This window comes from Falco naumanni, chromosome 5, assembly GCF_017639655.2.
Source record: "Falco naumanni isolate bFalNau1 chromosome 5, bFalNau1.pat, whole genome shotgun sequence".
In the NCBI taxonomy this organism is placed as follows: Eukaryota; Metazoa; Chordata; class Aves; order Falconiformes; family Falconidae; genus Falco; species Falco naumanni.
The window spans coordinates 12,539,288-12,558,408 of record NC_054058.1 but is presented as its reverse complement, the minus strand read 5'-3'; the positions used below and the strand labels follow the sequence as shown (position 1 = coordinate 12,558,408).

General features: G+C 45.3%; 1 protein-coding gene across 1 annotated transcript; it reads right to left on the bottom strand.

Annotated features, from left to right (window-relative positions):
* Positions 1-2,036: 2,036 nt before the first annotated feature.
* GPR19 (G protein-coupled receptor 19) lies at positions 2,037-12,231 on the bottom strand. Its single transcript, XM_040596957.1, has 2 exons — positions 11,870-12,231; positions 2,037-3,455 (listed from the first exon to the last, which is right to left on the bottom strand). The coding sequence occupies exons 1-2, from the start codon at positions 12,204-12,206 to the stop codon at positions 2,185-2,187; spliced, it is 1,608 nt and encodes a 535-aa protein (XP_040452891.1). The 5' UTR covers positions 12,207-12,231; the 3' UTR covers positions 2,037-2,184.
* Between the last annotated feature and the right edge of the window lie 6,890 nt (positions 12,232-19,121).

Sequence of the window (19,121 nt, the reverse complement as noted above, 5' to 3'; positions counted from 1 at the left end):
TGACCTCGGGATTCATTCTGTTCAGTCCTGTTTCTTTAATGAAACTACTAACCAAAAGAGCAACTGTTGGGTTTCAGTTTTGCAACCCAACATTAAAAATAATGTTGCAAAGTTGACCTGGCCTGCTTACCCTAGGTCTGATTTCACTGTATCAGAGGTAATTAAGTGGCAAATCAAAACTAAGCATATGGCGATGTTTCAGGGAGGAACAATCTGCTTGGAACATGAACCACACAGAAGATATTGGTGTTGCCTGATTTTCAAGGTTGTCTCTCCTCCCAGTTCATGGGAATTTTTGCTAATGGCTTTAATGAGAAGTGTCAGATCCTTATTTAATGGGGATTTCTAAATTTGTGAAATAGATACGGGAAGTGTTCCTGCAGTCAGTAAGGGTTCTTGCAACCAGACTTGGTGTGGTAGAGGAGAAGGAATGAAGTTTTCTACCATACGTGTGGGAATATTTCTCAACAAAGGAGTTTCCCCACCCACACTGCTAATATGAGAGCCTCTTCAGAGGGTGGCAGCTTGGGGCTCCACCACACGTGTGCTTCTGCTCCCTGCTGACGGAAAAGGGAGATACTCCAGTGTGTTTCATACACCCTGTAGTACTAGCCACTCTTTTTCTATTAACTTTCATTACTGCATCACTTTCAGGCCCCAGGCATGAACAGGAACCCAGATGTGCCACATCGGCCCTGAAAGCAGAAGAAAAAGATAATCCTTCTCTGAGGACGTTGTGGCTGAGGGTGTCTCTTTCAAACACACAACCAGGAGCTTGAGATTTTGAAATACGAGTTTGTGGAGGGGTAGCTGACACCTGTGTGTCTTCCACTGGTGAGCTTAACACCTGGGGTCCAAGTGTCCACAACACCTTGAGGATGACCTGAGTGTGAAATGCCTGCTGATCGTCTGGGTTTGAGGATGCTTGGCCAGGCCCCGGCTGCTCCATTCAGGTGCTCCAAGCAGAGCCTGGTCTGGAGCTGATTCTGTGCAAGAAATGACTGAGTAGGGCGACACTCTTCACTATGGGAAAGAAGTAACTGAGAGAACGCATGGTAGAGGTTTACAAACCCAACACTGGCACAGAGAGAGTGGGTGGGGATCAACTACTCACCACCTACTGACTTTGTTAGAACTAGTTGAGAAGAAAATAGAAACTAGGAAGAAAGTGTTTGAGATCCTCTCAACTGAAAAGAGGTGAAATCCTTGATTCTCAGGCAAAACGCTCCTGAAATCTGCTCGGATGGGGCCTGAACATGAAGGGTGGGGATGCTTGTCCCAGCTTTGGGCCTTTGTGACTAGGCCCATGCTGGACCTGCTCTGGATTTACAGAATGGCACCAGTTTTTGGCAGCTACCCTGGGAAGAGTCTTAATTCCTAGCAGTGACTGCCAGAGGCTGTAAGGAGGTGGTAGGAGACCTCTCTGTAGCTTTCCTGCTCCCTATGCTCTATCCTCAAGCACTCACTGATAGCTGCAGTCAACGATAGGATACTGGGATGGATGGACCACTGGTATGAGCCCTGTGGGACACTCCAGTCAACACTGTAAGACAAAAAAGAAACCTTGATAGGTGAGGGGTGCAGCAGCCTGGGCTGGAGCTTCCACAGCTCAGACCCATGGGAGCACACTGGTTCAGCAGAGTGAGAGGAGTTCACCAACTGAACGCTAGTGCTGACTTCATTTTGTGAAGAAATAGTAATTTGTGTTTTGTGAGTGCATCCTACTGTACCTCTAGGCAATACTATGGGAATTAAAAAAATAAATCAATTTTCCAGAAAAAATTTCCAGGAAAAAAAAAAAGAAAGAAAAAATAATATATATATACTGTCTGTTTCAATAAGTATGGATGGCTTTGGGTGGATTTGTGCATTGATACACCGTGGCCAATGGACAGGGATTAAAAATTTTTTCCCTTTTTTCCCTACATACAGAGAGTGTAAGAGCTTTTCTGTTTTATAAAGAAGTAATGCTTGTGATTCAGGGAGAGTAGCTCCAAAAAGCAGAACAATAACTGAAATGAACTAGACTGGACACATCAAAATCAATGCATTTAATAAAATAAAACATCTTTTTTTCTTCCCTAAAAGTTGTGTTAAAAAGGTTTAAATATACAGGGGTTCAACCAGGAGAGAAAGCTCCTTGTTCTGGGGGTACCTAGTAAATATCCAAAGCAATGAAGCCAACTAGACGAACGTATTTGGAGGATTGGACTGAATAGGCCAGGCAATCTTCTTTTCCTTTGCTTCTCTGTTGAAAGCCTCATAGATGGAGTCTTTGGTGACCGTTTTGGCAGGAGCTGAGATTTCTGCGATCCCAACGTGATTTTTTTTGGCTATCCTCGAACTGGTGGTGATGGTGTACGCGTTGCTTCTGTAGCATTTCATGGAAGACATGCAAAAAGTTTCTTTCATCCCTCGTCTGAAGTTTGCATTATAGATGGAGTAGAGGGTTGGCTTGGAAGCTGAAGAACTGAAAGAGACCCAGGTGATGGCCAGGAAAACTAAGGAGCTCTTTCTGTAGTCTGTTTCTTGCGGATGCCACAGCTGTACCACGTAAAAAGGAAGCCAGGACAGGAGAAACATGGAGTTTAACATCAAGAACATTTTGATGGTTTTCACTTTTGTTCTTGGGACGATATTCATTGTCCTCCTGACGGTCCTGCCATCGGTGCCTATTCTCCAAATGTACTTGATGATCTTCAGGTAGAAGAAGATAATGAGGATAGATGGGATCAAAAACACCACCAAGAGGTGGACAATACCGTAGATGGCTCCGTCCCAAGAACTGGGGAGAAAAAAGTTGCAGTGGCTGTCGCTGTTGTTGGAGTCATAGAAGAAGAAAGCTGGTGATGTGAATGCAGCATCGAGCAGCCAGGAGGCCAGGATCATCTTCTTGGCTTTCTCCCTGGACACTTTGAAGCTCAGGGGGTAGACAATAGTGTAGAATCGATCCACGCATATGGAGAGCAGCACATACATCTGGACTCCAGGGGTGAGGTACTGTATGTACCTTACCAGCTTGCACATCACGTTCCCCAGCGTCCACCTGCCGTGGGTAAACTGAAGCAGCATGAGGGGCACGCTGGCGACACTGAGGAGGAGGTCTGCACAAGCCATGGAGACAACAAAATAGTTGGTGGTGGACTGTGTCCTCCTGCTCCTGTGGATCACTACGCAAACGAGGGAGTTTCCAAAGATGGAAACCAGCCACAACGCTGCAAAAAGCATGCTGGCGGCTGCAATTTCCCCCAGCCTCAGCTGATAGGGCAAGGCAGTGTGGTTCCTGCCTGAGCTGGATCCTGTGGGTGACTCCATCATCTCGTAGCCAGCAGGAGGGATGGAGGCTTCTTCAGGGTAGCTCTTGTCCTGTGGCAGGAGCAACAAGGTAGGGAGAACAAAAAGATCGCTGTTGTTATCCATGCTGTGGGCAAGCATGGCCACATCTTTTGCTCGGGCTGTAGAAAGAGAGAAGAGAAAAGGTTCCCTTTAACAAGTGTGTGTAAAAAACCTACCTGAACCGATGAAAGATAATATGAAGTAGTAGCTGTCCTGCTGAAAATAGCAAATTTCAGAGGAACGGTCAGAAACAGATGGTGAGACTGCAGCAGAGGCCATTAACTCTCATGCAGGTTTCTATTAGTGGCCTAAGTATTTTAGGACAGGCATTTCTGTCCTCTGGAAGACCGATGTCCCTTTCAGCGATCGAGACTGGTGTGCAGTTTCAACAGTGCTGGTGACCTGCAAACTGAGCAAGTGGAATATGCCCCATTGATCCCAGAAATGAGCTGCACTTCCCAGTGTCCATGGAAGTAGCAAACCCCACACACCAACAGTGTCCCTGCCTCTTTGACTAGATGGAAATCGGTGAAGTATATAGACACAGGAGGTGTTTCTTTTAGGGCTCTGTTAGCTGCCAAAGAGCTCACTACTACGGACAGATAGTAGTTGAGCTTGGGGAGGCTCAGCATTTACTCCTCTAAGCAGCACAGAGCAGCCATCCAACGAGGACTCTCATTGCTGACTGTAACACCACCCCTCCTGCTAACACAATAATCCGTCTCATTTTTAGATGGTGTTTTTCACCTGCATGGATGCTAGTGTGACCTCTGCATTTCTGAGCGAGTACTGAAATATGCTTCTGGGATCAAACTGTTATTGATCCGTTGTGTAGATGTATTACACGCACCATGGTACATTATAGCTATGGCCTTCTGTTTTAAGGAGGAGTGAGACAAATATGGATATGTTGCTAGACAGAGTTTCCAATCTTGGATTTAGCCAGATGGTTGGGTTGCTCTTAGCCTGTTACAGGGATAAAATGAAAAAATAATTTAGTGGCTATGCATATACAAACACTTTGCTGGGGCCTGATGTTCAGAAATATGTCCTTTCAAGCATGGTGATGACATGCAAAGCCTCTTATTAGAAACAGAAAGTCTGTTTCTGCGGGTATGTTGTGTGAATGCTTAATTCCAAAGTCTTGGTAATGTGCAAGTTAGATCAGGATTCAATTAATGACCAGAAAATTAAAAAAGTTAATTCCAGAAGCCAAATGGACAAGTTCAAAATGCCACTACCATCCTCCTCAGCTTTCCAAGTGATACAAATTCCCAGCTTTGCTTTCTGAGGTTTTTGTCACTGTTTTGCTGATGGTTTTTGCACTGCCTACTCTAGTTCTGCATCTATCACCACTTACTTTCTCCTCGCTTGCCTACTCACAGTGGAGCCTGAAAGAGCAAAGCACTCGATGAATTTGGGGTCTTGGCCCTTCTGCTGTTTTGCATGTCATCTTCAATAACATAAAGCAAAAAAGTAGTCAGATGTGGAAGAGGAAAAGAGGTATTAATTGCTTGATGTGGTTAGAGAAGATTTTTTTTACTTTACCTTTTTACACCCTGTATACATTAGCTGCACTTCATATAACATTGTGTGTCTCACGTGAAGAGGCTTGATGTACAATCAGCTGTACAGCACTGCCATAAATTTAGTGTACTTGAAAATGCAGTGTGTTTGGGAGCAGCACGGCACAGCCGCACGGACACAGCTCGCCTGCGTGGCTGCAGCCGGGCTGCTGCAGGACCCCGCGGTGCCTCTTCCACGCCTCACGCCGAGCCCAGCCACTGACTCTGCATCACCAGAAAGTGGGTTGATGCGTGAGTCACCAGCACTGCTCCCAAAGCAGCTGGCCTTATTTAGCAGCTTTCACAGGCAGGTAGAGTCTGGGAAGCTCAAAACATGACTCAGGTTAAGTTGGACTCATAGCTGAAGCAGTTTGAGGCTAGTAAAAACTGGATTTGTTCCAGGGGGGCATATTATTTTGCATGGCACCCTCTGGTGAAAATAACACTCTGGGATATCAACAGTGAGACCCAGAAGTGGTTGTCGTGGTGGCCGAGTTGCCAGCCGCCTGCAAGGCACACTGCCTGCAGATGATGCGTTGCCCCTTGTCCCGTCTCCTGCTGGAGGGCTGTGGGTGCTGCCCAGCCTGGCCTTTGCTTTCCCTTCATCCTTAGTTGCTTTCCCTCATAATTTTCTTAATAGCTTTGCCTGGCAGATTATTCCTGGTTTCTCTGATAGCTCCTGCTTGCCTTTCCCCACCCTCCCCTGGGTGCATCTGCTCCCCTGGAGATACCCTGCTGTCATCAGCTGTCTGCAGGGTATTTGGGCTGCTGTCTCTGGCAGAGTGGCAGGACGTATTAACAGTACAGCCCCCTAAATTACATGTTAGAATTATCTGTAATAGAATAATACATGCAGAGCCTATTAACCAGATAGAAAAGAACAGTATGGGCCAATTTTCTTCCTTAATTTCCCTTCTTGACATGCAAAAGTATGTGCCATTTAAAAATAGCCTGCTGCACAAATTAAGAACAATAAGCAGATGAAATTTCTTGACCAATCCTGAAAAGTGGTGGAAGTCAGGTACAAGAGTGAAATGACCTTCTTAAGCTGTTAAAATGTGCAGGCTGGGTAATACTGTTCTCATGATATTTCTTCTGGTGAGCCAAATCTGCTGTCCGTGCCTGTTCAGACCTGAGACATTATTTATGCAGGTGGATAAACCCAAAAATAGTTACAGGGCTGTAGCACTCATAGTACTTTTTTACTGTTGCATTTTTGCCTAAAAGTCAGCCCAACCAGTGTTTACCAGAGAACTCAGGTTACCTGCAAACATGCCTTTGAGAAGACAGGGATTCAGCAGTCCCAGCAGAGAACAGTGTGTGACACCCTCAGAGCCATGCATGGGAAGCTAACTGGTGGGTGCCTACCAAGGAAGAAGAATGGCAAAAGACATATCCAGCTGTCTTGTGTTGGAACTTTGCTAACAGAGAAGGCAGCGCCTGAATGGAAGAAGCATTCCTGTGTGCCACCCTTTTCCAGAGAACATATGCTTCTGTTCAGAGCTAGAGTATCTGGTTACGTGTCTCTGGTGGTGGTGGTTTCCTCACTGTGAGTAAAACACAAGAGGCATCAAACGCAGGTGCAAGTAATACTATATTTTGTGATTCTTTCTTCCCTGGAAAAATCCAAAGTCATGCAGCACGCTGCCTGCAAGGTCCAGGTGAAAATAATAAAAGTGCAATAATAGGGACTTTAACTACCCAGCGCATAGAATTGCTCTGGTTGAACAGCAATTACTTGGTTTATTTTTTTAAAAAAACCTAAATGCTGATTAACTAATTCCTGCATTCCTAATCATAGAAAATTTTCCCTTCTAATGGACCAGAAGCTGATTTTCTTTTCTATTAAAGGGCCTCTGTTCAATTCTGTTTTTCCTAAGTGGCACTGAGATCAGGATCATACCTTGATTTATGTGGTGGTGCGCTTCTCCCCCTTCTCCGGGCTGTTCTATTACCTGGGAGCTGCTGACTGGGGCTTGGCACCTTGAGTAATGAGTTGGCTGGTTAAGCACCCCTTGACCCTACCAGTAGCTTACTTGGCTAAGGCAGAGAGTGGCACTGTCCATACTTGAACTCCCATCAACTGGTTGAAGCTTGGAATGAGAATGGAGACGGTCAGACAGGTGACAGAATAGCTGTCAGACTGGAAGAGGAATGCTTCATCGATCTGAGTTTAATCAACATTAGAAGTGGGAGTAAATTGAATCAAAATGGGGGCACTTTTGTCTGAATGTACAATGCTAGCCTAAATTCAAATTAACTACCTTGTGTGTGTATTGTCTCAATGTAATAATCCTGTTATAGAAGAGCAGTCTTTTAACTGCTGTTTCTTGCTATGCAGAGATGACTCTGTGCATATTGAGGCCATTTATTACTTCTGCTTCCAGCAGAAGAATGCGGATGCACATGCTTTTGTAAGCCCCCAGCTTCGCTGCCAGTTCTTTTCTCTGGTCTAGTGCTCATAAAAATGCTCAGCTATCTGCCCTGGTCCTCTTACGAAGGCTTTTCTATTCTCTGGGCAGCTCTTCTGAGCCAAGCCTGAAAATCTCTTGAGGTAAAGTATGTTCTTCCTCACTCTCTGCATTCCAGTGCACGGGGATAGAAAACATCTGCCCGGTTTTATCAGGAGAGTAACATGTTTTGAATGCAATAAAGCTTTTGAGATCCATATCTCATACGCTGCTGCCTGCTCCCCTGGCTCTGCCCAGCTGGTGGAGATTCCTGTTCTGCAGCACGGTGGGTGAGTAGCTAAAGATGCCATCACTAGAAGTGTGGATAGGCTGTTTCATGGATGACACTTTCAGTGCTGGTACAATCACAGCTCAACTTATGGTAAAAGCTTGTGAACTGAACTGATGATGTAAGCTGATATACATTACTGCATCTTGTATCAGCATCTGAGAGCCTAGCCTGTACTGCAGCATGAGGTCATGGGAGCTCATGACGGGAAATATGGGTGGAATCAAATACAGGAAGGAAATGTTCTTCGTTTCCAGCACATCTGAAGAATAGATGTTATACTCGGGTACTGTGTGAGCATGAATCTAAAGATTTTTCTGCTGTATGCTTGAGGAAAGTAAGGGCAAATAGACAGTCTCTTTGCCATCAACCTTCGTTGACTCTTCATGTTCTTTCCTGAATATTTCAACAAGGTATTAAAGCTAAGAACAAGGATATAATGCTGCCACACCTGTTGGGAGTGGGGTCAATCTATATATCTTGTACTGGGTGCCTGGGGACAAATCCTTTTTCAGCTTTATTCTTTTAACTTAGCTTAGTAAGCAGTAAACCATGCAGCAAGTAACTAGACCAAGAACAGGGTGAATATATTCCTTCTGGGTCTAGGAGCTCACATCTGGAGTAGCTACTCTGCCTGCAGACCCATAGCACTGGGTTTGAGGTGTGGCCTGGAGCCCATCCATGGGCCATGATTTTGATGAACATTCAGGGTTCAAAACTATGCATAAGTCACAAGTTACTGCCTACTGGCTGAGTCTCCTCAAGAGACAGTGCCATCTTTTGAAGCTTATTGTGGTGTGAAATGTTCTGGGAGCAATGGCTTTTCCCTGCATCTGAAGTCAATGGATTTTTCTCCTGTATTTGCTGTGGGTTAAGGCTGACATGCAGGCGGTCATTGTAGGTCTATTAACCTGAGGTGAGTTGCTAAAACCCAGTAATTTATTCATGCACCTAAGCCCTAGGAGTGTGTTTATTCCCTGCTGGTGGTGAGAAGGAGCCGTTATAGTAACTGCAGATTCCATGTATACCCAACATCATGCTCTGGTTCAGGGACAGACAGTGGTAAAATGTGAGCCAGATTTGTGCTCAATGCTACACAGGTAGACACCCTTACCTCCTGAGCATCTGCAGGGTGAGGGGACAGGTGTAAGTCTTCAACCAGCTCTATGCTGAAACACATGTGGAGTTTGCAACCCTCAGATCTGTAGAAAGGATGATCTTTCTGGAGAGATAGGCAAGGTCACTTGCAGTGAGAAGTTAATCCTCCAGTAGCTGTAGGGTAGGGTCATTCGTAAGGCCCAGGGAGGACACAGACCTCCTTGGCGACAGACCTGGGCTGTGCTGAATGAATTGTTGGGTTTGCCATGACCTTTGGACTATCTGTTTCCCCAATCTGCCCGCTCTTGCCCACAGCCCGGTCTAGCTAGTCATAGGAGACACACATGGCGTGGTGCTCTGGAAACTACCTTATCAGCATCATGCGTGCAATACAGTGTTTACAAACAGGGACACAGTGGTTATGAGTCTCCTGTTACAGGTGTAACTCTTCTTCTGCAAGGGAAAGACCCACAAGAGTTTTTAAGTGTCTCAGAGCTTTATTCTATCCTCCAGCTGCTGTGACTAGTAGGCAACACTCTAGATCAGCACTGTTCTAAAAATGATGGCAGAACCATATCTGTGCCCTGTGGAGGCATGAAAAGTGGGAGCAAGGAGGAGAGGGACCAACCTAGTTTCCAACTCTGCTGTGTAAATAGGTTCCACCCATTGGAGTTGTCCAAGAATTGTGTGGAGAAGCTTGAAATATACCTTTGCAGGCTGCTCACCTTCCTTAACAGGGTTGGAGTCTGTCCTTGGACATGGCTAGGCTGGACCCTTTCCTGATTCAGAGGTAAAAAAAAATATGCTCTCTCCCACACACTTAAACTTATTTTGGGCAACAACAGGCCCTGCCCACAACAGGGCACACTCTTCTGCTTGACGAGGGGAGCACAGTGCTTACCAGGGCTGGTTTGCCATGGTGGGTGTTGACAGATAAGCTGTGGTGAATCTCATACTTGGCTGATTTCTTTGCCCATCCCTTGGAAATTCTCACTCTCTCCCTGCCAAGTGTCCTCTCCCCTACAGGGAAAACATGCCATGTGTATAAAGGGAAAAAAGCAGCTTCAGTGAGGCCTCCAGCAGCTTAGCTCACCCTCTCACTAGCAGGGAGCACAAATTATCCTCCTAGGAGAACCTTAGGGTGGGGGGGTTTTGTTGCTTCTATATGAAAAGGTCATGCAGAAATGAATTCTTGATAATAAATCTTGTGAAAGCTGCTTTCTCACCACGTAAGAATTCAATATGGTAACAGAAATTTTACCCTGGTACAAGCATTTGTGCTGGGATGTGAAAGTGCCTGTCATATGGCTCTTGACCCTTCTCAGTAATGTATATCTGGTGCTCACACGACACAGGTCACCTGTGCCAGAGAGATACAGTGACAGCAAGTGGAGTGGGATTATTAGCACTGGTGGCTAATAATCATGCCAGGGATAGAGTTGCTAGAGGTCTTAAGATGCTTCCTTCCAGGAGTACTTATCTGATAGGAATGAGAAGACCTGAATGAGCAGTAGGAGAATGTTTCCATGGGCCTCTGTCACAGGATGTGGCCATTAGTGAGACCATTTCATAGCCTTCCTATACTAACTTTTCTGGAGAGGCTGGGAGGGCTGAAGGCCATGCAAACCCCATAGTTAGGCTGGAAATGCCTGGTGCAGAGATAATTGATTGTTGGAAGCAATGTCCCAGCTGAGCTAGGCTCAGGGAGGACAAAAACAGGTTATGAGAAGTCACTGAGTCAAGGCGCTTGCCTGCTGATAACCCCTGAGCTGGAGATGTCTTCTTGGGCAGAGGGGCAGTTGCAAGAACTGTGTTGGCTGCCTGTCAGATGGAAAGTCTAGGGAATGATGGAAGCTACTGGAATGGAGAAATCCCAAACACACAAGCGCTGCATCATGTGTTGGTGTTGGGAGAACTGTGTGTGTGGTGGGGAGGGGGAGCAGGCTCTACCTGAGGATGTCAGTGGGTTATTTTGCATTGTCTGATTGAAATTGCTCTCTAAATTGTTAAACACCTGAGGGAGGATGCCTGGTGGAGCTGCAAAGGAAATGCAGATGGAGATCATATGGTGTGACCCAGATGAGGGAATTGCACTGCACAGCTTTGCAAACAGAGGCTTCACAGGAGAACTGCGGGGGAGTAAGAGTCTGCAAGCTCTTACTTTAAGCTAAGGAGCAGAGCTCCCCAAACGTGTCTAAGGTATAGAAATCCCTCCCCTTATTGACTCATCTGAGACCAGGATGTTTAAAATTAACTCATAAATCAAGCTTCCATATTTAGATGCCCAAATACAGATTGGCTTCTAAGGATGCTTCTGGGTTGGCATCCAATTTTTCTGCAAATGAAGCCGCTTGTTCAAATGATTAACAGTGGCTTTAACAACAAATCTTACAGAGCCACATTTGAAAATCTTTGCCAAAAAGAACTGGCTATGATTCCAGCCTCATACACACAAATGGCCGTTTGAAAGCAGAAGGCAGTTCTACTTCTCCCTTACTCTGTGGAGCCAACATATTGTTTGACATGCTGGAAGCCAGCTGGATAAATGCGAAATATTGCTATGCATTCTTAGAGAGTATGTGCCTGAATTAGCAAAAACAGAATTGCCTTCTTGCCTCTGTTGGCTACAGATAAGCAAAGATTACTATGCCTGTGGTGTTTCCCTAAGTAGCTCCCACACAGAAAAAAAAAAAAAAAGGAGACAACACTTTCAGGAAGGATGATTTCAAATTAATGACTGAAAAATACAAAAGCAGCTGTTTAGTGCAATAACACGAGGGTGGAAGAAGCTGTTTGAATGTACCTAGGGACAGAAAAAAACAGATGAGCAGATCAGTCTGCTCTGTCTCAGTAAAAGTCATTTTCTACTTTCATTGAACTGATCATGTCAGGGGATTGTTTTAAGACAAGTGATAAAATTTAAAAATAACGACTATAGATTCACAGAATGAATATTTGTGCAGAAAATATAGATAAGCTTTCCGCAGTAATTCTCCACACCTCTCTGCTTTCAGCAGAATCAGTTTAAAATTCAAGCCCCACAAGAGCATTTCCTCCTGAGGAATGAATCCTCCTTGCTAAAACCCAAGGAATTCAAACGCACAGAAGTAAATACAGATAAGAGAAATTACCGGAGAAGATCATCCTGCTCGTCTCTGCAAAGCGAACTCTCTCTTTAGGCACAGCAGTGTTCGGCACAGCAGCTGTCCATCCACATATCTGCTCCAAAGGATAATCCCAGAGGCGCTGGTCTCGTCCTGTCGCTGTTATGCCAAGTGAAGGCACCTCTGGCAAGGTGACAGCCGCGCTGGAAACCCGGGATGTGTCCGCGTCCTTAGCGACCTCTGCCCGGCTGCCTGTGGGCGGGGTTGCCAGGGGACGGTGGGCAACGCTGCGCCTCTTCTGTGGCGGAGGGAAAAACGACGTTCCGCAGGGCTGGCCGCTGCCAACGGTTTCTCCGCGTGTCATGTGGGACGCGGATCACGTGGCTGTCCCTCCCCAGGACCCCGCCGCCCCCGGCCCTCCGCGCCCCCGCCCCCCTCCGCCCCTCGCGCCGCCGGGACCGTCAGCACCACGGACAGCGGCGCGCGCCCGCGCCCGCAGCCCCGGGCACCGCCCCCCCCCCCCCGCGGCCCCCGGGACAGGGGGCGGCCCCGGGGGCAGGGGGCAGCCCCGGGGGCAGGGGGCAGCCCCGGGGGCAGGGGGCAGGCCCCGGGGGCAGGGCCGCCCCATGGCCTGCGGCGGGGCTCGGCTGCCGGCGCTGACGTCCTGGTTGCCATGGCGAGGTGCGGCTGCTGAAGAGGATGCTTCTCTTCCACCATGGTCGCCATGGGACCCTGCCGATTGAAAGAAACGGAGCGAATGAATAAAGAGAGGAGGTGGAAAGAATATTTAATCAGCTTCCTCTGGGAATGTGTGTTCTTTTCTTTTTTTTTTTTTTTTTAAATTCCCATGCACATACTGGAACTCTTTAAGGAAAAAGAGAAATCCGACTCTCTGGTCCCCCCATTTAGCACTGGGCACTTTTTTATCCCATGTGGAATGGCACTGACACCATTTCCTGACATTCTTTGCCACAGACACTTTTTCCAAGCCAGGCAGCAGAGTAACGACCCTCCCCAAGTCTCAACGAGCCGTCTCTCGCAAACACTTCTCCTACAGAGAGGCACCGGCTCCAGAAGTTGTATTACACTTTAAGTTTAAGGAAGGAATGTATCATCTGAGCCCTGACAAACTTTCTGCCTGTGAGCTAGTCCAGAAAATCGTTCCATGCATGGATTTCTGCTACTTCAGGATTTCTCATGAGGTGCATGGGTAAGCTGAACCAACAAGGCTGATCCCAAGGCTGGGTGTTTTCCTTGGTTTCCCTCATTTTTCAATGGAGAACGCCAAGTATATTTTTATAATTTTTTAACTAAAAAATTTACAAGGCAGTGAAGGAAAAGTACGGTTGCTTATTAAAAAACTACTTTCAAGTAAGAACACTGAAATAAATGGGTTTTTTTTTTTTACAAGTAATTACTGCAGTATAGTTTGATTTCCTATATTTTATATTTTTAAGCTGCATTACATGCAATGGAGAAGGTATCCTGGGAATTAAGTCAGAAATATGGAATAGCTTCTATTCAAAGAATGGCTCAAATAGACTAGGACTGTTTTGCCCAGTTAGAAATGGGTAAGGTGTGGGCAGATTTGATAGAGTCAATGACACGAACAGTGTGAATAGGGACTATCTGTTCATCTTCCAATAGAAGAACTTGCAAGGGGGCATCAGATGAAAGAACCTGGTCCAGAACACACAGAAAAGGGGGGTTCCTGGAAGTGTGGGTGTAAATCCATGGGGCTTCTTGCCAAAGGATGTTGTGGATGCAAAATTTCATGTGAATTTGATGGGAGCTTGAATAAATGTTTGGAAAAAAGCTAAATAGCTCTAGACTGTCCTAGACTGTCCTAATAAACCACATCACTTTCCAAAAAATCATCTGAGCTCAGAATACTTGGAGATTGGGAGAATTCTTGAAGAAAGTATTGTTCTGAGGTTCAGTGAGAGGTACCTTTATAACCAAGCCAATAATTTTATAAAGTTTGGGGTGGGAGTGTGACTTTCCAAATATGTCTACAATATACCTTGCCCAGTTAAAGAATGGCAATGGTAATGCCAGCTTGACATACACCAGCTTCATTTCCAGTTGTTTCACACCCTATAGTTGAAACTTTGCTGATTTTCCCCAGCAAGTTTCTGTTTACTGTTTTCTTCCCCGGTGTCAGAGAAAGATAATCTTATTTTTCACCTTCTTTCAAACTTGGTTTCCCTGGCAGTGAAGGACGGTGAAAGAAAGTTACCTGACACTTGTGTTGATGAAGTTTTTGCACAGGGACATGGAAACCACTGGACTGACTCACACAATCATTCCTCTTGTTTAGGGTTGCAAACTTTGACAGTGGTAAATGCATAATGTTTTGGAAGAAGGCATAAAAAACTGACAGCTGTTTTGGGGGTTCACTTTCTCTTTCTTGCCACATAGACATAAGGATCAAGGCTTGAAACATGTAGTGATACTAGTTTTTCATAAGCTTAGTTAGCATTATCTGCTGTAGTGGCTGCCTGAATTATTGGGCCTTTGTAAAATCCAGGTGCATCATTTCGGTATTGATAAACTGGAAGAGGCGTGAGGATGCACACCACATTCAGCATATCCAGAGAGCCTGAAACATTAGTTGTTCCTATTATTTGGAGACTTGCTTCTCTGACAAGACCTAAGTGATTCCTCAAGCTTGTGCTGAATGACCCAGTTTATCCCAAATCTGATGTCCGTTGTTGCCAGAGCCACAGTTGCTGTTGATTATTTTGAAACTGCTTTTGCAGGGCAGAAGTAATTTTTGCTCAGCGTTGATGTGTTTTGAATTGTGCACTTGTTTGACTGGAAGAAAATCTCAGATTCATTTTTTGACACCTGTCACATTCCTGGTGAATTAAAGAAGCTTTTATTCCTGCCAGTGAATCCAGCAACAAACTCGGACAGAGATGCCAGGTCCCCCAGCTGACACCTGACTGCAGACAAAAGGACATTCTGTGCACTCAATGCTAGAAAGTTTGCTGGGAGGGGGGCAGAAAAATAAATTATCCAAAGAGATATGAGGTAATAGGTGCAAATCAAAATACATGACACCTTATGTCTTCTGTGTATTGGGACCGTTATGCCTGAGATACTCCACGTGATACGTACGGAGTCTGTGTTTGTACAGTCAGGCAGTGGGAAAGCAGCTGTGATTTATGCATGGGGCCAAACTCTGATCCATCCTGAACCTTTTCATTTCGTTTAGTGGGACCAGGCTCTGGAGCTTGGTACACAAGGGTCATTAGCCCTGCAGGACTGAAGGCAGGACTGGGGTTGCACAAGAAAAAGTCAGGTTTAAATTCCTGCCTTGATTGATGCCTCAGTGCATCAGGTGCAGTTTGGGATACATCGCTGAACTTTTCTGGACCAGCTCTGCTCAGGAGCACTGGATTCAACTCGGAGTAACTCCACTGAAGCCATGTTGCAAAGCCTAAGCTGTTACCAGTTAAACATGTCTCCACTGGTTGTCCTAGGGCTGAACTTGGCTCAGGGCTTTGAGAACTCAGACCAGTGCATGAATGACTCCACGTTCTCTAAGAACGCTGCATTTCAGCCTGGTTTGGTTTGAGGGATGGATGGGTGACTTGGTATACTTCAGGCAAGATTCATCAGGACTTTTAGGTCTGGTGTGAATTGTGCTCCTAAAGGGTAGTCCATCAAGGGTTGGGTGGTTTTTCGGTTTGTTTGTTGTTTTCACCTGTTTAAACCCCAACAATGGTTCAGAAAGTAGTAAGAAATGTCCCATAGCTGAGTTAAAGCCATAGCTTTGCTTAGCTGTGCTCAGACCCATGTAAGGTTTCAGCACAGGCCCACGAAAAGAAGGTGAAATTCTAGGATAACAAGCTCTAGGGACGTCTTATACCTGCTTGGTGTAGGAAAGAATAAGTTGCCTGGAGGAAATATGACTCACTCTTATTTGTGTTCAGAAAAGTGGAGGAATGTCTAGGTTTCTGTTTAATCAAAGCTGAATATGAACTAGTTTTCTTTGTCTCCTCACCAAGCATTGCATGCAAAGCAGCATTTACTGGCCCTTGAAGTTAATATACTGCATTACACATTCTAATAGGTCACATTTCATGTGACCTACAGACACGGAGTGCAGCTGAGATGAGTCAGATTTCTGTGTCTGTGGCTGCCACATCTCCTACATTCTTAAATTAATGCATATATTTGAAAAGGGGGGTAAGACTGATGCTGAAGAATTCATTCAGAAGCAGCGGTAAGATCTGTACCTGCTTTAAAGAGGAACTCATTTCCCTGTGGATACTGATCCTGTGCCTCTTACTCAGAGACAGTTTCCAATCCCACGGTGATGTCAAAGTCAGGTCAGCAAGATCAGGACCGAAAGGATTTCTGGCAATGCCAGTCAGGGAACGCTAAACAGGGGGGGAAACTGTAAAGGATGCTACGGGAAGCACAGGAAGCATGGATAATCCAGTGCAAAGGAAAACAGAGTCAGAACTGATTATTTTAATCTGATACGTGCTCTCGATTGAATATGAGTGAATGGGAAATCTTTTTTGGGATGTTTGGGTACCTACCTTCTACTCAGCAGAGCATAAAAAGAGCTTTTACTTTTCTGCTGCAGAGCAATATTTTTTTCTTTGCATTAGTGGGAGAGAGGTGACAGAAATTATCTGTTGTAAATACAGTGAGTCAGAGAACCACAGCTTAGTTTGGGGGCCTTGTGTAGACCAGAATTGGTGATGTGAGCTTGCCTTAAACCAAATCAAAACAATCCACATCAGACCCTGAATCTATAAATTGCTTTGATCTGCCTACCTTCAGATAAGGAGACTGGCTTCCACAGATCTCCTTAGAAAAACTATTTCCATTATAAGTTTAACATGCTTACCAGGCAGGATTGGTTTCCCACGGGGTTAACCTGACTTTATAGCAGCATCACTCTGCCGGACTGCAGAAATGTGAACTGGCTATACAACAACACGGTAAAATGTAATACTCCTGATAGCAGGCTAATTTTACATGGATATGGAAGGTGAAGAGGATGTGGCCTTTAGCTGCTGTGTTACACCCCCTGGCTGTACACCCCCTCAGTGAGACCAGGTTGTGTCCAACCCTGAATGCAGCACAGCAGCATAGGGGGCTGCGCGGTTCAGTGCTGTGAGCGGGTGCACAGGAAGGACAGGTATTTAAACAAGTAATCTTACTACAGAACTGCCTCTCATTGCAGCCACAAAAGTATCCTGCCACATCCTGCTGAACAGTAGCTCTTAGTCCTCAGCATCTTTGACCCAGCTAGGACTTTTACATAGAACTTTACCCAGTGAGCCAAAAACGAACTAGGGATCCAGGAGGCGACACCTTACAGGCAGGCAATACAGGTAATTAGTCCCTTCAGTGCTGAAGTGTCTCTTGAAAACGGAATGGTAGCTTTGCTTCCAGCGTAGGCTTGCTGTGTTGAAGAGAGCGATGCTTAAATGAATTTCCAAAATCTGGGCCAAATTCTGACGAGCTCTGTCTTGTGCTTGGGGAAGCAGAAGCAAAAGGAAATGCCAGACATTGGCAGAGCTGTCAAATGACCTCTTAACCTGGTTAACACAGAAAGCATGCTCCTCACATGGCCTAGGCAAATAAAGAAAAAGGACATTTTTTTGAATAATCACTAGCCTGAACTTCAGTATTCTCAGGAAGGAAATATAAACTGGAAAGATTCCCCATATGAACCCTCCCATAGGCATTTTTACGTGTTCACATTTAATGCATTGGCTGTTTTCAGATGTTTTTCATAAAATCCTTGCCTTGTTATAATCAGTGGCTTCTCTCTGCTGCAGTGAAAGAGGGCCAGGGACTTCCCCACACAGCTTGAACTCACATGAGGTCCCAATGACCGTCTCATCTTACGTACTTCCTTCCTTATCCTGCCTTTTTAAACATGTAGACACTTGCCTGTGCTATGATGGAGTTCATTCAGCAAATCTGGCATAGGGCTTAAGAGTTCTGTATGCTCTGATTATCCCTGTTCACACCCCTCTGGTCAAGCCTGGCTTGACCATCTGTTCCCTCCAAAAGATGCAATCAAATGTTTTTAGTGCGGAAAATACACCCAAGAAGTGCTACAGACATGCTTGCTTTCAGCCTGATGGCAGTGTCATTAAAATCAAGAAAAAGACTCCCACTGACTTCAGTAAGGAAATAATTTCCTACTCTGGAATTGTCTGCTTGATTTAGGCAAAGGAAGCAAGGTCAGGCTTTATCTTAAAGTGACTTATATAAATAACTTATTACAGGGTTAGTAACTGATGACTCAATTCTCACAGAGCCCAAAAGGTCAAAGGGTCATTCACAACAACTGATAAAACACCCTTGACTGATGTTCTCACAGCACCCATGATAAATGCTGCTGATAGGCATATCACACTTACCCATCAGTCTTTTATGAACTACTTATACATGCTGTATTGTTATAAATCTCAACTAGCAAAACAAGTAACTTCTGTGTCAGCAAGCTGTGCACAAAGTTTGGAAACTCAAGTCATTTTTGATGTCTGCAGAACACTCCTTTGGTGGATTGAATGTTACTTCAGTTGTGAAATATATTTCTGGGAAAATATTAGATAAGAAGCCTATTGTGTCATTAGAAAGCCAATTTTATTTTATTTTTTGGTTTAGCTTCACCATTGTAAATAGAAAGGGGAACCAATTTCAAACAAAAATATAACAAATGACAGACAAGCCCTGAGAATGGACACTAGGTTTTGCCACATTATTAGCTGTTTCTTCCCCTTACCTCTCTATTTGCTCTTAAAAGTGAGTGTGAGGCTATTATGCGTGTCTATTATAAAAATAGCCGTCATCTGTCACTCACTAGGGACACCAGATTTTCTTACTTGAACAGATATGGTAATTTCTTTCCCCCCACTGTGCAATAAACTCTGAGGTTATTTGTGAAGCACTCCAGCCCTTAGCTTGAATCCTATCTCACTGGGAAGAGCCTAAATGGAGTCACCCCTTTGAAGTGCCAACAGCAGCACTGCTGGACTCAGGCCCTTTGTCTTCCCTGGGAGAAGCAGTAGCTGCATACCAAATCCCAGTGTTAAAGGGAGAATGGGGACCCTGCTGATCCAGGAAGCTGGGGGTGACCACGGGGACACCGGCTCTGACTCTGTACCAAGCTGAGGGGCAGCAAGGCTTTGGGAGGTGCTGAGAACCAGGATGACCGGTTCTGCTTGCCAGGCACCTGGGATGGATTTGGTGGGGAGGCACTTGTGTCAGGATGTAAATTCCTCTCTGGAGCATCAGT

Excerpts from the sequence above, each read along its gene's own strand:
- GPR19 (XM_040596957.1), bottom strand. The coding sequence starts at position 12,206 with ATGACACGCGGAGAAACCGTTGGCAGCGGCCAGCCCTGCGGAACGTCG. Across the intron at positions 3,456-11,869 it reads GAGCAGGATGATCTTCTCCG|CCCGAGCAAAAGATGTGGCC; the intron begins GTAATTTCTCTT and ends CTCTTTCTACAG.